We start from the raw sequence: 16,672 nt of genomic DNA on the forward strand, positions 1-16,672 counted from the left end.
TGCCCAGGGTCCCGTCCCTTCTTCTCCAGGAACAGATGCCTCCCATTACTGTGGTCTCACCGATCACTGGATGCAGTCTTCCTGTGTTCCTGAACTCTAAGGTGGATCCCAGTGCTTCCCGAACTTGGAAAGATGAGGGTATCTAGTATCTCAAAGTCCTGGTATGTCTAACTCCAAGTATCTTCTTTCTCAGACCACTTTGCTGCTACTGCTGCTAAGTCACTTCAGTCGTGTCTGACTCTGTGTGACCCCATAGACGGCAGCCCACCAGGCTCCGCCATCCCCGGGATTCTCCAGGCAAGAACACTGGAGTGGGTTGCCATTTCCTTCTCCAATGCATGAAAGTGAAAAGTGAAGGTGAAGTCGCTCAGTCTTGTTTGACTCTTCGCGACCCCATGGACTGCAGCCTACCAGGCTCCTCTGTCCATGGGATTTTCCAGGCAAGAGTACTGGAGTTGGGTGCCATTGCCTTCTGGCTATAATTTTCACAAACTCACCCTATAGAAGCCTACAATTCAGTGATTTTAGTAAATTTATAGAGTTGTGCCACCATCACCACAACCCAGTTTTAGAGTGTTTCTGTCACCCCTAGAGGTTCCCTCATGTCTCTGAAGTTAGTGTCTACTCCCACTCTATCTCTACCCTCAGCCTCATTAATTTGCTTCTGTATCCATAGATTTTTCTTTCTAGACATTTCATATAAATAGAGTCATATGTACATATTTTTTTGTATCTGGCATCTTTTACTTAGTGTAATGATTTGATGCTCATCCATGTTATGTATATTAGTAGTTAGTTTCTTTTTATGTTTGAGCAGTATTCTGTTGAATGGACATACTATGTTTTGTTTAATTCACCTATTGATGGATATTTGGATTACTCCTGGTTTGGGCTATTAAGAATAGTGTGTCTATGAATGTTTTGTATGGACATATATTTTCATTTCTCTTGGGTAGATTCCTTGGAGTGGCTAAGTATCTTTTGACTATTGCGAATGAAACTGCTGTGAACGTTTGTGTACAGATTCCTGTATGAAAATAAGTCTTCATTTCTCTGGGATAAATGCCCAAGAGTGCAATTGCCGAGTCAAATGGTAAACCCATTTTTAGTTTTGAAAGGAAATTCCAGAATGTCTGTACCATTCTACATTCCCACGGGGACTGTATCAGTCCTCCAGCTTCTCTGCATCCTTGTCTGCATTTGGTATTAACACCGTTTATAGGCAGTCTGATATGGGTATGTTGACCCAACTGTCTTTTTAGATCCACGCCCCTCTGTCCATCCCCACTGCTAACGCATGCCATCCCCAGTCTAGGACCATTTCACTAGTCTTCCTACTGGCCTCCCCACTTCTACCTTTGACCCACTACCTCTGGTCTCCAAGAGCAGTCATAGTAATCTTCCTAAAATCACAAATCTCCTATTTAAGACACTCCAAAGCCCCAGCCTGGCCCCAGGACATGGCATGGCCTGGTCCTCACCCACTTCTCTGCCCTCATCTTGAACCACTCCTTCCACGTGCACACAGCTCCCCATGCTCTAGCCACCCTGTCAGCAACTGCTATAAAACGACAAGCTATGGTTCCACCTCAGGGTCTTTGCACATACTCAGTGTTCAGTCCTTCCCTGTCCCATCCTCTGGGAGCCAGTTTAGGTACCCCTTCAGCAGAGAGGCCTGCACCCTCTTATTCTACCCTCCTCATTCTTTCTTACAAGTCATTTTGTACATTTATTTGTTAGTGTGTCTCCCAAATGGGCTGTTTATTCCAAGTGTGCTAAGTCACTTCAGTCATGTCCAACTCTTTGTGACCCGATAGACTGTAGCCCACCAGGCTCCTCTGTCCATGGGGTTCTCCAGGCAAGAATACTGGAGTGGGTTGCCATGCTCTTCTCCAGGGGATCTTCCCGACCCAGGGATCGAACCTGCATCTCTTACATCTCCTGCCCTGGCAGGCGGGTTCTTTACCTCTAACACCACAAATGCCTTTTATTCTAAGAGCAGTAACCTGTTCCAGCCAGTCAGTGCTGTGTTGCTAGGGCTGAGTGGAGAGCAAGGATTGATTTCAAACAGGCAAGAGGGAACTTTTGGGGGTAACACAGCTGTTCTGAATTGTGGTGATAGTTGCACAACTCTATAAATTTACTAAAATCAATGAATTATACACTTACAGTGATTGGGTTTTATGTAAATCATGTTCCCAAGGCAGTGTATTGCCTGGAACACAGCAAGTACTCCCTGGATAAATGCCAAAGGAATGACTGATGAATATTTAATTGATTGGGAGGCTGATGTCTCTTTGGAGAAAATTAATTTTTGACTTGGAAGATGGTTTTAATGGACTTTTTGGATCTGCAAAGCCAAAACGCTATTGGAGGACGGAAGGCTCCAGGCCCATGAGGAGGTCACCATACTGCCTGGGGATATAGGGGTATGGGCTTTTGTTTGCTCCTGTTTTTCCTTGAGAGTCAGAATCTCTGCATAGACTGTTAGAATGTTGATTCTGTTCTGTTTGCCTGTTTGTTTTTTGTAATTCTCTTATTGTAGGGACCCTCAGGAGTTTTGGCTGGAAAGTGAGAGGTCAGGTTGGGGGGAAGAGGTCTGGTCATGGGCTCCTCTGACCAGAGGCAGCATGGCTGTGTTCCACTAAAATGCTTTACAAAAGCAGGTGCTGGGCTGGATTTGGGCCCCTGGCTGTTGTTTGCAGACCCTTGTCTGGGAACCCTAATTACAACTCTCTTATCCCCCATTCTCACCCCTCACCCCCACAACTTGTATTTTAGTTCTCTAATGACCTGAATCCTGGAGAGGAAAGCTTGCTTGGTATTACACAGAGGATGATGGCCCCCGCTGAACATGGACCCCATGGTGCCTCTTCATGCTTGGGTGTCAGAAAGGCTTGGATGGGGAGGAATGATGTTGCCCAGGAGACAGAGGAGGAGGCACTTGTTCCTGGATGGTCTGGGGGTGCCTCACCAGTAGGGCTGAAATCTGATGGGGAGCAAAGGTCTGAGCCCAGGATCACCCAGTGGCTGGGCTCTGTGGGGCTTTCTCAGCCTTGTCAGCCCCCTGCCTGCACCCAGGCACCATTACCTGGGCCGGAGAGATGTCCCAGGAGGGGGACCACAGGCTCCTCCTCGTCCTCCACTCGCTTCAACACCAGCGCAAAGAAAGCTGCGAACCCCAGCACCTGCAAAACACCCATCGTGAACCCCAAGCCTGTGTTGGAAACTCTGTCAATTCCTGGTCTGAGTTGGGTAGAATGGGAGATACATTGGTGTCCTGGGACAGGAGCCATGCTCTGGGGCAGCCAGGTGGGAACCAACCCATCCTCTGCAGAGAGGGCACATGGTCATGAAGTGTGTGTGCGCCTGGTCACCAACCAGGCCAAGACAGGCAAATCCTTGAACTTACCCTGCTTCTGGCATTCCCTGAGCCTCCCACCCGCTGCTCTCCTTTTGCTTAGCCCTTCTGTTACCTCTCAGCCTGGTGACTTACACCTCCCTAGCATATATGCCTACCTGCTCCCTCCGTCTGTCCCTCCCTTTCTATATGAAGTAATTCCTCCCATTACATTGTCTCTGCACCCATAGTATAGAAGCATAAGGCTCAGGTCTCTGTTCTTAATATTCTCAGACTGGATTGGGGCAGGTGTTAGGAGCTGTTTTGGGTGGGGGTGTGAGAAAGATTCTGCAATGCCTCATAGGTAGAAAGAGTCTCTCTATAAATGTTCCCTCATTTCTGTAGCTTCCCCTTACCCCATGCCAGTATTCCTACCACCTGGCTTCTTCCAGGCCAGGTTCAGTGACTCTGACTGCTCACTTGCATAATTTTACATTTTCAGGAATAGGAGTGTATTTCCAGTTCATGGACACATTTAATGACTTGGTGTTTTTATTTTCTGAAAATAAAGTTCTTGTAAGTTGCACATGCCACAATCGAAAGCATCCTAGCCCTGAGGAAATATATCATTCCTGTTTTACATGTGACCTAGGGCAAGATTTTTTGGTGACCTTATCCTCTTTTGTTGTTGTTCTTCAGTCTCTAAATCTTGTCTGACTCTTTGTGACCCTGTGGACTGCAGCACACCAGGCTTCCCAGTCCTTCATCTCCCAGAGTTTGCTCATACTCATGTCCACTTTACCTCAGGTTTTCCCATCTGTAAAGTGGAGGCGAAGACCCTCCAAGGGTGACAGTGATGATGAGATGCCAGCATTTGGCCATGAGGGGAGTATGGGTTATCCTGGTAATTACCTTCCTGCCCCAGGTCTACCCAGAAGTGGCCCTACAGCTGGGTTTGTTGAATGAACAAATGAGGGAACTGCTGAAGCCTAAGGAGGGAGCAGCTGGAAGGAGGGAAAGCATGGACAGAGGGGAGGAGGACATGAGGGCAGCCCCACAGAGGTCCTGACCTTCAGTGGCTGGGTGACAAACACACTCTCCACGAAGGAGACGGCCATGGAGATGAGCCACTTGAGGGAGCTAGTCCGCCCGTAGTGCAAGCCGTAGAGCATGGTGAAGAAGGCTGCCACCCAACTTGTGACTACCACCAGGAGCCAGCCCACCAGGACACACCACCAGGGCAGGCCTCGAGGGAGCTTGCTTGCCTGCAAGGAACTGCAAGAGAGGGTGGATATAATTAGTGTGGCACCATTTGGGCTCAAGTTCAACTCCTGCTCCACCTCCACCAGCTGCATGACTTGGTCAAGCTCCTTGACCCCTCAGACCCTCAGTTTTCTTCTTGTCTTGTTCTGTATTCTGTCTGATATACATACAGATATGCTATTGAGGTCACCTTTACTCAATGCTTACTGGACGCAGGAGGGCCGAGAGGAGCTACTCCACATTCAAGGTCAGGAGGGGTGGCGGTGAGGAGATACCCTCATCCACGGTAAGAAGCAGTGGCTGCGCTTTGCTGGAGCAGCCGTGAAGAGATACCCCACGTCCAAGGTAAGAGAAACCCAAGTAAGACAGTAGGTGTTGTGAGAGGGCATCAGAGGGCAGACACAATGAAACCATAATCACAGAAAACTAGTCAATCTAATCACACGGACCACAGCCTTGTCTAACTCAATGAAACTAAGCCATGCCGTGTGGGGCCACCCAAGATGGGCGGGTCATGGTGGACAGGTCTGACAGAATGTGGTCCACTGGAGAAGGGAATGGCAAACCACTTCAGTATTCTTGCCTTGAGAACCCCATGAACAGTATGAAAAGGCAAAATGATGGGATACTGAAAGATGAACTCCCCAGGTCGGTAGGTGCCCAATATGCTACTGGAGAACCTCCAGAAAGAATGAAGGGATGGAGCCAAAGCAAAAACAATACCCAGTTGTGGATGTAACTGGTGATAGAAGCAAGGTCCAATGCTGCAAAGAACAATATTGCATAGGAACCTGGAATATAAGGTCCATGAATCAAGGCAAATTGGAAGTGCTCAAACAGGAGATGGCAAGTCTGAACGTCGACATTCTAGGAATCAGCAAACTAAAATGGACTGGAATGGGTGAATTTAACTCAGATGACCATTATATCTACTACTACGGGCAGGAATCCCTTAGAAGAAATGCAGTAGCCATCATGATCAACAAAAGAGTCCGAAATGCAGTACTTGGATGCAATCTCAAAAACGACAGAATGATCTCTGTTCGTTTCCAAGGCAAACCATTCAGTGTCACAGTAATCCAAGTCTATGCCCCAACCAGTAATGCTGAAGAAGCTGAAGTTGAACGGTTCTATGAAGACCTACAAGACCTTTTAGAACTAACACCCCCAAAAGATGTCCTTTTCATTATAGGGGACTGGAATGCAAAAGTAGGAAGTCAAGAAACACCTGGAGTAACAGGCAAATTTGACCTTGGAATACGGAATGAAACAGGGCAAAGGCTAATAGAGTTTTGCCAAGAGAACACACTGGTCATAGCAAACACCCTCTTCCAACAACACAAGAGAAGACTCTACACATGGACATTGCCAGATGGTCAACACCGAAATCAGACTGATTATATTCTTTGCAGCCAAAGTTGGAGAAGCTCTATACAGTCACCAAAAACAAGACCAGGAGCTGACTGTGGCTCAGATCATGAACTCCTGATTGCCAAATTCAGACTTAAATTGAAGAAAGTAGGGAAAACCGCTAGACCATTCAGGTATGACCTAAATCAAATCCCTTATGATTATACAGTGTAAGTGGGAAATAGATTTAAGGGACTAGATCTGATAGAGTTGCCCAGGATGCAGGCCCCTAGGCTGGGAACACCCAGGGGAGTGGATTACCTGGAATGTGCTGGGGGCAGGGTTCCAGCCTGTGCCACCAGACAGCCCTTCAGGGTCTGTAGCTGCCCTAGTGCCCTGGTGTGGCTCTGACCCTGGGAGGAGCCCTGGGGCTCCAGGAGCAGCAGCTCTTGCTCCAGGTGCTCCAGCTGAAGGTAGAGACACTGCCGGAAGGTGCTGTTCTTCCAGGCATCACTTGGGCCCGCCGTGGGCCTGGGGCGTTGCATGTCTTCTGGAGGACAAGGGAGAGAAAGAGCATCAGCTGGTGCTGAATGACAGAGTAGACTGCCTGCAATAGAAATAGGGGTGTTGGTGATGGTTTTCTTCTCTTGAGCACTCGAGAAACCTGAGATTCAGAAAGATGGGGTACTCAGCCCACATGGTCTGAGTGTGCTCCTTGCCCAAAAGTCCCATGGACAGAAGACCCTGCCAGGCTACAGTCCATGGGGTCCACAAAGAATCAGACATGACTGAGCAACTGAGCACACACATATTTCTAGTCTTTTATCAAGGGCATTTTCAAAATTTCCTTACACATAGAAGAGATGAGAATAATATACCTATTGCCCTCCCACAGCATATACCCACATTCCACATTTTGGCAGTCTTGTCTCTGCCCCGCAGTGTTTGTGTGTGTGTGTGTGTGTGTGTGTGTGTTTTTCTGGAGTATATAAAAAGCAAATCCTAGACACAGAGTTCTCTCATCTGCAAATATTTTAATTCATACCAGATTTTAATTTGAAGCCAAGTTTGCCTGTTGCCAAAGATGGTGTAAGTCTTGATCTTTTGTTTTTAGTTTTTTTATTATGAAAAATTCTAAATTAGAAAAGAGAATGAGATGAACCTGTACCCATTGCTCAAAATTATCTCCTCATGGCCAGTTGTATCTTACCTAAATTCCGAGCCCCATGTCCTGACACTAAATATTCTCCTGTATCAGGAAAAGGCTCCTTTTAAAAACAAAACCAATGTCATTATCAATTTTTAAAACAATTAATAATAATTCCTTAACAGCATGAAACAGCCAGTGAAAAAGTTTCCCCTGATTACTTCTGAATGTTCTTCTGCAGTTCTTTTCTTCAAATTTCAGTTTCCTAAAAAGTTTTTTAAAAAGCAAAAGAGTTTTATGTCTTAAATTACAGAGGTAAAACATATTCATGCAAGAAAAACACACTTTTGACCCTTTCCACTGTTTACCCATACCTTCTAAGGGAAGCTTGGCCTCTCCAGGTAGAGCCTGGCCTGAGTCCCTGGACCCTGAGATGGGAGACCGGCACCCCTGGGGTTTTCTCCTGGGCAAGAAGAGCCCAGGTCTGGACCAGAGTTCATTTTCATAAAGGGTGCATGAAACTAGATATAGAAGATGGCACGATGGAGCACCCTGGCTCCAGGACCCCTCTCCAGTCACGAGTGAGAAGTGACTGAGCAAATAAATGATGTGGAGAAAGTAGAGGCTCAGACCAGCTGTGGGTAAAGGAATGGCGACACAGACCCTGCCTCCCTTGACTCAACTCAGGCCTCCTACCCCACCCCAACTCCTTCCTGGGCCTCCCTCACTGACGCCACAGCTAGTTTCCAGCATCAACAGCCTTGGTGTTGCAAGCATTCTGGCAGTGTTTCCAGAAGATCCCATCACTCCCAATGATAATCACTTACTGAATCCCTGCTCTGTGTTAGTCTCGGGTCTAAGCAGTTCACATGTCCAAATAATCTCACTGATTCCTCAGAACCAGCCAAGGAGAGGGCTGGATCAATGCTTCCATTTTACAGAGGAAGAAATGGTTTTCTCAAGGAGGTTGACCAATTGTCCAAAGCTGCACAGCTGCTCTTGCTTGTGGGAGAGCCCCAGGTCTGACCAACTCCACAGTCCTTGTTCTAAGGCCTATGCTGTGAATGCCTATGCCCCCAAACCCCAAAGACCCCCAAACAGGAATTAGTGTCCAGTGTGGGCATCAGCAGAGCTCCTGCTGTGATGACCTTCATGGGCAGCCCAAGCCCAGCTCTCTGGGGCTAATCTTCCAGTGTGGCTGGAACACAGGAGTCAAAATGGAGCTGACCATGGGGTCAGCATGGGCCTGGTCAGGTGGGCTTTGAGTGCTCCATTAAGGAACTGGGACCTTGTCAGTGGGGCAGTGGCTGACAGTCCACATAACAGTCACCAAAGTGATTGGTTTAAAATGCAGATTCCTGGCCTCACTCCAGAAAATTTAATTCACTGTATCAGAAGTGGGCCAAAGAGTTATGAATTCAAACTCCCCAATCTATAGAGCCCATTTTTGTATTCAAAACAAGGTTGAGACAGTGATCAGTCTTGTGTTTTAAAAATGGCAGCATACTTAAGCCACACCACCCAATATGGCAGCCACTTGCCATGTGTGACTATTTAAATTAAAACTAATTTAGTTCCCTAGTCACACTGGCCATGTTTCAAGTGCGCCGATAGCTACTTGTGGCCAGTGGCTGCCATATTGGTCAATGGAGACATAGACCATTCCTGTCACTGTGAGAAGTTCTATTGGACAACTGATCTAAGCACTGGAAACAGTGATCTAGGTGGAAAGGGGCAAGAGGGGAGTCAGACTAGTTCAGGCCAGAATAATGTGCAGTATACATGTGCAGCTCTCCATGTAATTCATGATCTGGCAACAAGCAATGTGAAAGCAGTGCAGGAGATACTTAAGGGCTAAAGAGCACATGGCTGGAGACGCTGTTGTGGGCTGAGTGGTTGAGTTGCTCCTCTGAGGAAGGGACACGTCAGCCAAGAATACAAGCTGAGTAGGCATTAGCCATGCAAAGAGAGGGGAGAGAAAATTAAAGGTCAGAAGACTAACAATGTGTACAGGCCTTCATGGGAAGGCACCTTGGAATTATGTGGAGACCAGGATACCTGCAGTACAGAGAGGGAGGCTATGGTGAGTGGTTGGAGTGGAGGCTGGTGAGGGAAACCCTGGGAGGACTTCTTGACCCCCTAGTGATACAGACACAGCCCTCAGTCCTGCATCCACCTGGCTCCAACATGCCCTCTCTAAGCAGAGAAATATCAAGACTCACCTTTTACTTGTACTGATCCAAGGGTGAGTGTTAAAGGGGCCCCTGTCTGGCTGACTTCCTCCGAGAAGACCTGTCCTGCTTTGTTCTGTTGACAGATGACATCTTCCATCAAGGCCAGCAGTTGGTTGATGTTCATTGAGTTCATGGAGTCCCAGCCCAAGAGAGGGGGTGGCACCTTCAGAGCTTTGAACAGGGAGCTGACAAGTCTCCACAAATCCTGCAAGTCATCCAGTGGGAACAGGATGTGAACTACAGGTAAGGGGACAGCAGAGTACTCAAGAGCACTCACCCTGGGGCTGGACACTCGGGGTCTGATCCCAGGTGTGCCTACTGAGACATGACCTTGGACCACCTTGAGCTTCTGTTTTGTCCTGCATAAAATCTCTATTCTAGGATTTCAACTGACACATTTCAGGCTATACTCCTCAAAGTGTGGCACATAGTAGGTGCTCAATAAATGTGTAATGAATGCATGAATACAGAAGAAATTCTTTCTGGGTACTTCCAGCCTATGATCTGTAGTGAAAGTATATTTTGTACAGAATAGATACCCAAAAAAGGTATCTGTGCATGTGTGAATGTATGTTGTAGGTCTGTGCTTGCACATGTGTACAAACAAGTGTATCCACGCACATGTGTGTACATGTGTATGGAGATGTGTGCGTGTTGTTTGCATATATGTATGTGTTGTAGATGTGTGGTGTGTGTGAATGTGTACATGTGGCATGTGTGTAAGCATTCGTGTGGGTACATGTGTGCACATGTAAACGTGTGCACTGTGCAGATATACATTGTGTGCATCTGTACATATTTGTGGGTGCATCCATGGTTTGTGTGAATGTGTGTACATGTGGCATGTGTATGTGCGTGCATGTGTACGTGTCATGTACACGTGTTTGCACATATGTGTACGTGCGCGTGTGTGCAGTTGATGAATCTTGGTGGCTGATGCTGTCAGAAAACATGGACTGCAGGCCTCAAACCCTAGTCCCCACCCCAGCTTCTTCCCAGGCTGAAAGTCCCCCTATGCTGCCGGGGTTGAGACCTGCCTTGGTCACTGCTTCAGGCGTCAGAAGGCCATCCTCCATGGGCTGTGGTGAGGGCGCCAGGCTGAGGCGCCGCCCATCCCATTTCCCAGCGTTCTGCTCCTTGGCCACCCGAGGACGGGTATTCCGAAAGATCTGAACAATCAGGAGGTTGATGGGGAACATGAGGAGTGAGCTCTCCAGCCCAATCATCACTTCCTGCCAAGTGAACTCGATTTGACCTGGGGCAGATGGAGGGCAAGGGTCAAGGAGAGAGTCCCCTCCACCCTTCCCAGAATGTGGCTATGCAGCAAAGGTTAACCTTGCCTGAAGAGAGGTCTGCCTCTTGAATGGCTCCAAGGCTGGGGGCGGGGGGCCGGCGGGTGGTGACCACTGAGCCCTTGGGATGTCCTGCCTGGTGGGTGTGCCTTTGTTTACCTGGTTTCTTGGGTCATCTGGTATAGTCTGTGCTAGCAATGTGATTTATGGTGGGGACCTTGGTTACCCTGTATCACCTCAACGTCTAGAGGAGCTGGAGTCTTAGGTCAGTCATCCAGGGTTAGCCATGTCTATGTTAGCATGCCCCAATAAAAACTAGACACTAAGGCTCAAGAGAGGATCCGTGGTTGGCATTACTCTGCGCATGTGATCACATGTCATTGTCTGAAGGAGTGAGTGCCATCCAGACTCCACTGGAAGCTCAGTGCCTAGTCTCCCATGGATCCTGCCCCACATACCTCTTCCCTTTTCTGATTTTGATCTGTATCCTTTCTCTAATAATTATGAGTATAATTGCATATCTGACTTCTGAGTCCTTCTAATGAGTTATTGAACTTCAGGGTAGTCTTGGGACCTCTGAAACTGCATGGCATTTCTGGGGCAGTGACAGCTCATGTCTACTGCCTGTAGGCCTGTTCTCCATGCCTTGAGAGTGGGAGTTACCCAAGTCCATCTTTTGCTCAGCTGGGTCCTTGGGGACACCCCAGAACATGATGCTGGTCAGCATGGTGCAGAGGAGCAGTGAGAAGCAGCAGGACACCCTCTGGACACGTGTGAAGTTGCTCCAAGCTGAGCTGCTGAAGATGGAGCACCAAATGTGGCCATCCTTGAAGCCTGTGGAGGTCTTCAAGAAAAACAGGTGGCTGTGGACAGACCAGGGGAGAGTGACAGGCATTAGGGAGACAGGAATAGGGGAGAGGCCTGGTCTCTTTGGAGCAATCCTGGACTGAGAGAGAGGATTTGTTTCTAAAATTCTTCATCTGTTTTTTTTTTTTTTTTTTCTGTTATAGAAGAAATACAGCATCATAGTAGCATCATTTAGAATTAGTGATGGGGACTCTGGACAGAGTGGTTGGAGCCCTCTTACCTACTGTGTGACCTCAGGCAAGGCAAGTTACTTTACTCTTTGTACCTCAGTTTACTCATCTGTAAAATGGGGGGAGGCAGTTAATAACAGAAAGTGCTTCACTGGATTGTTGAAAGGATTAAAAGTGATAAAAGCATTTGGCAAAGTAGCTGACATAGAGGTGAGTATTCATCAGTGTTAGCAATATTTTTTGTTATAATTTTTATATAATAATATAATATAATATAATAATATAATATATAATATAATAATATAACTCTTAATATTATTTGCTTTGTTATAATTACAGCATTAGAGAATAGTGGTTAAAAATCCCAGGTTTTGGATTCAGACTGAGTTGAGAGAGTAAGAATTGTGAAACAGGATCTCAGAAAAGGCATCACATTTGTATTATTTGGGATTTGTATTATTTCCCTGTTGAGTAGAATGTAGTTCAACCTCAGGAGCTTTTGAAAGATGCAGATTCTGATAATAGAGTGTCCAGAGCAGAGATTTCCTACTGTCGCTTGTTCTGATTGGTCAGTGCCAGCACCCTCCAGGGTTGTACAATACTTTGACTGTCACTGTAGGGAATGTGGGTGCCCTAGACTCAGAGTAAAGGTGAAGGAAGAGAGAGAGGTCGGTTGCCAAAAACAGTGTCCATGTTATTTGTCTTATTCAGCAAATATTTGATACCCCAGTGCCCTGTCCCAGGCTGTCTGCTGGGCCCCAGGGATTCACAGGGATGAGAAGCTCCTGTCTTCAGAGAGCTCATTGCCAGGTTTCCAGGCATCATGTGTGCTGATGCAGTTGGAGATAAGAGGTGCCCCTGGAACTGAGTACTTAGCCTGAACCGCACAGTGTGCCAAGCACATTACTACATTGTTCCATGGGACCCAAGGCCCCCTATGGGGTAGGCACATTGAATTGGTCAGTTTTCAGATGTGGAAGCTGAGACCTGGGGAGGTGTGGTGACTTATCCAGGGTTACACAGCAAGTCACCAGCAGGCGTGTGGGACTTTATGACTTGTGCCCACATCTATTTTATGCCTCTGTTGGGGTCCAAGTCTCTCTGGTTCAGACTTCTTCCCCCTTGGAGGCTGAGCTGCTCCCAGTGGCAGCTGGGAGAAAATGTCACCTTTTGGTAGATATACTAAAAGTAGACCGAATGCCCATGTGTAGGAGAATTGTGGGTCATCCATTCTGTGGAATATCATGCAGCCAATAAGGAAAGTTTAACTCAGAAGTTTGACCTTCCTAGAAGGATGTGTGTGATATATTATTAAAGTGAAAAGTGAAAATGAAGTTGCTCAGTTGTGTCCGACTCTTTGCGACCCCATGGACTGTAGCCTATAGGCTCCTCCGTCCATGGGATTTTCCAGGCAAGAATACTGGAATGGGTTGCCATTTCCTTCTCCAGGAGATCTTCCCGACCCAGAGATTGAACCCGGGGCTCCCGCATGGTAGGCAGATGCTTTACCATCTGAGCCACCAGGGAAGTCCTTTAAAAGAAAAAAGGCAACATATTCAGAATAACATGCTGTTTTAAAAGATATAAGATAAACGGCAATATGTGGTGTCCTGTGTGTGTGGGTGTACAGGCATGTACATTTGTATCTGCTTATGTGTGTCTGGGAACAGCTGTGGAAGGGTGCACAACAGGAAAGGGGATGAGGGAGTGAGTAAAGCACGGGAGACGCTGAAAAACGCATTGAGAGTAAAGCGATGTGAAGAAGAGGCTCCAGGTGGCCAGACATAGAATCACCATTCAGATCAGTCTGTTCACTCATATAAAAAGTATTATTCTGTGACATCCAAGGAAATTTGGATAACTGTTCTATAACTGTTATCACCACCTGAAGATAATTCTGCCTTGAAGGATCCGTGTCCCTCCAGGGCCCTTCTATCACATCAAGAAAAACTGATTAGTCATTAATATCACACATTCAGAGCTACCCAGACCTGCAAGCAGAAACATGCTTTTATTTGGCTGAGACTGAATTATGAGGCAACTTCTCTAGAGATGAAATGACAAAGTAAAAGAGCATTTGCTTTAAAGAAAAAAGAACAGTACCTGAATTGTTTCCTGTCCTCCTCTGTGGCCACCGGAAATACCTTGTCAAGGACACAGTCTCCGACATCGATGGATAGCCATGAGTTGCAGAGGAAGTGCCACTTGCGGTCCATTGCCAGGTCATGCACCCGCGCCCGGCTTACATACCTGGAGGGGACCCACACTTTTGAAGATAATGTTAGGCGGATGAGATGTCTTTGGACCCCTTGAAGATAATGTTAATATATTGCAGACCTGAGCCCAAGAACGAGAACTCCTAAAAAGAGCCTTTGTATTTTTCTTCATTGCCGTTAGTGCCTTGATCAAAATGCCCCAATCAGTGGGTGAATTTGGCTTCATCTGGGGAATTCAGCTAGTGTAGACCACCAGCTTGGAGGCTGCCAAGTTTTCACAGGTATGCTGCAAGAGCGTGCATTCTGAAACTGTGCACCCTCGTGTAGGGGAGCAAGCCCAGGGTCACCATCCTGATACAAGCAAGGAAAGTGGAATTGTTTGGACTGTGTGTCCAGGGAGGTGCAGGCTTGAGCACACAAACCTGGTCCTCCCCTGGGCCTCCATCCACAGAATGGGCCTGCCCTCCAAGGGCTCTGTGGTGATCATCAAATCTGATTTAGATCTTTGAGGCCCAGGGAAGAAATGAAGTCATCTTGCCTCTGCTGGGTGGTCAGATTCAGCAGCAACTGTTTTCTCTGTTGCCTTACAGGGAAATGAGACTTATGATATCAATAGGCACTCTTTTTTTTTTTTAACTATCTACTTTTATGTTTTATTTATTAAAAAATAATGTTATCTATTTTTATTTTCAGCTGGGTCTTTGTTGCTGTGTGGGCTTTTCTCTAGTTGTAGCGAGTGGGGGCTACTCTTGGTTGCAGTAGGTGGGCTTCTCATTGCGGTGGCTTCTCTTGTTGTGGAGCATGGGTTCTAGGGCGCTTGGCCTTCCGTAGTTGTGGCTCCAGGGCTCTGGAGCTCAGGGTCAAAAGTTGTGGTGCATGGGCTTTGTTGCTCTGAGGCATGTGGGATCTTCCCAGATCAGGGATCAAACCTACATTGGCAAGAGAATCCTTTACCACTGAGCCTCCAGGGAAGCCTTGTAGGCACTCTTTATTGAGCATTTACTGCACGGTGGGGATTATGCTAAGAACCTCTTGACATGCATTTTCTCCTTTCATGGAGGATAGTCCCCATCAGTCATGTAAGAGCCACCTCTGTTGAGGTCACACACCCTCCTGAGGTGGCTGACATCCAGTGCCTATTGGGTGAGGCACCTGGGTGTGATCAAGACCTGGACATCTCAACCCAACTCAGCACAGCTCCAGGCCTCCCTGTGTGGTCAGCTGAGCTGTCTTTGGGCTGTATCAAAGCTCTTCTGCCCATCCTGCTTGCTTCCCTCCCTGTCCAGGGGCTGATACCAGGCATCCCTTAGGTAAACAGCCTCCATATTCAACTTCATCTCAGAGTCTGCATCCTAGGAACCAACCCTCAGCTGAGGGTCTTAATCCTGTAGATGAGTTAAGGACAGTGGTTGAAATGCTATGTTTTCTGAAAGCTGCCAGCCACCGGCAAGTGTTCCGGCTGGAGGCCACTCATCTGGGCCTCAGACAAAATGGGGAGGACTCTTGGCTCTGAGCTTGCCAGTTGTGTGACCTTGGGCAAGTCAGTTAAGCTTTCCCAAGTTTAGATTCTCCCACTTATAAAGCACACTTGTCCCAGAGGGTCAGTGTCCAGTGAGGAAAGCATGGGAGCCGTTCTGACATCTTCTGGAGAATCAGCCAGTGTCTCATCTACTCTCCTCAAATTGGGCAGGGTTTGTCATTAGAGTAGACATCTATCCCCATTTTATAGATGTGGAAACTGAGAGCTAAATGAGAGACTGAGCATTATGTGTGGCCTGTGGACTGGTGGGCCTCTCTGACCCTTGGTTTCCTCATCTGTGAAATAGGGATCCATTCTGTTTTCTTACAGAGGCTCATGAGGATCAGCAAGGCAGCACATGCACAGTGCCCAGCCTTGGACCTGTCGCTTAGTAGGTCCCCATGGTTTGCCCACCCCTGACTCACCAGGATGGCTGGTCCCCTGAGTTGTCATGCCATAGTCGCAGGCTCCTCAGCTCCCCCAGGGGAAACAGGGTGGAGAGCAAGAAGACATCCACTCCCCCTCGCTCAAAAACCGGAATGTCGGGGTCCGACAGGTGGTGGGGCTCACTCTCTCCATCCAGGCCATATAGGGTGACAGTCACCTGAAACCCAGAGGCCAGGAGTGGCCAACTCTGCATGGTAACTGAGCCCCGTGTTTCACTGGAGGTGTCTGAAAACCAATGAAACCCAACGGAGCTCAGCCCTTTCTCCTCCTCTCCTCCCACCTTGGGCCTGCCTGAGTTATTTTTCAGCTGTATGAAGATTTGGATACGCTATCTGTATGCACATCTTTGATTTTGCATACACTATCTGTGTGCACATCTTTGAGATGAGCTGTACTCATAAAATGCTTCCTGATGAACTTTTCAGACTTCCCATCTATTTATTTGAAAGGGCCGTAGGGCAGGAACTGGTTTTTCTCCCTAATGACTATATTCTTAGGGCTCCCAGAGTTCCCAGTATTGAGGCAGGAATGAATGACTGCCATTACTTTGAAAACACATATTCTTGGGCCCCATCCAGATCTACCAGGAATCTGTATTTTTCTGAAGCCCTGCAGGTGCTGCTGGTGGCCATGCCTGATTACCTGAGCCCAAAACAACTACAGCAGGTATCACTATGCCCCACTGATACCCATCCCTCAGCCTCACCACTGTGATGAGGCTCTCCCACTGCCACTGCTCTGTCTCTTGCTCTAGGGGTTTCTTGGCTGTCAGAGCAGCAGGTGAAAGCTGGCAGAGAATTAATGTCCTCTGCAAGCTGTGTTCCCCC

The 16,672-nt window shown here is 47.5% G+C and overlaps 1 protein-coding gene across 1 annotated transcript in view; it reads right to left on the reverse strand.

The window, feature by feature from the left end:
* The window catches only part of PKD1L2 (polycystin 1 like 2), a 100,355-nt gene that overhangs the window by 15,110 nt on the left and 68,573 nt on the right, over positions 1-16,672 (reverse strand). The window contains exons 26-33 of the mRNA XM_052656165.1: positions 15,824-16,002; positions 13,767-13,913; positions 11,290-11,489; positions 10,372-10,589; positions 9,323-9,539; positions 6,275-6,503; positions 4,411-4,615; positions 3,092-3,188 (exon numbers count right to left, since the gene is read on the reverse strand). Of these exons, the coding sequence (XP_052512125.1) occupies positions 3,092-3,188; positions 4,411-4,615; positions 6,275-6,503; positions 9,323-9,539; positions 10,372-10,589; positions 11,290-11,489; positions 13,767-13,913; positions 15,824-16,002 (1,492 nt within the window). The remainder of the gene's footprint in view (positions 1-3,091; positions 3,189-4,410; positions 4,616-6,274; positions 6,504-9,322; positions 9,540-10,371; positions 10,590-11,289; positions 11,490-13,766; positions 13,914-15,823; positions 16,003-16,672) is intronic.

The sequence above is a fragment of the Budorcas taxicolor genome, chromosome 18 (genome assembly GCF_023091745.1).
Source record: "Budorcas taxicolor isolate Tak-1 chromosome 18, Takin1.1, whole genome shotgun sequence".
NCBI lineage: Eukaryota > Metazoa > Chordata > Mammalia > Artiodactyla > Bovidae > Budorcas > Budorcas taxicolor.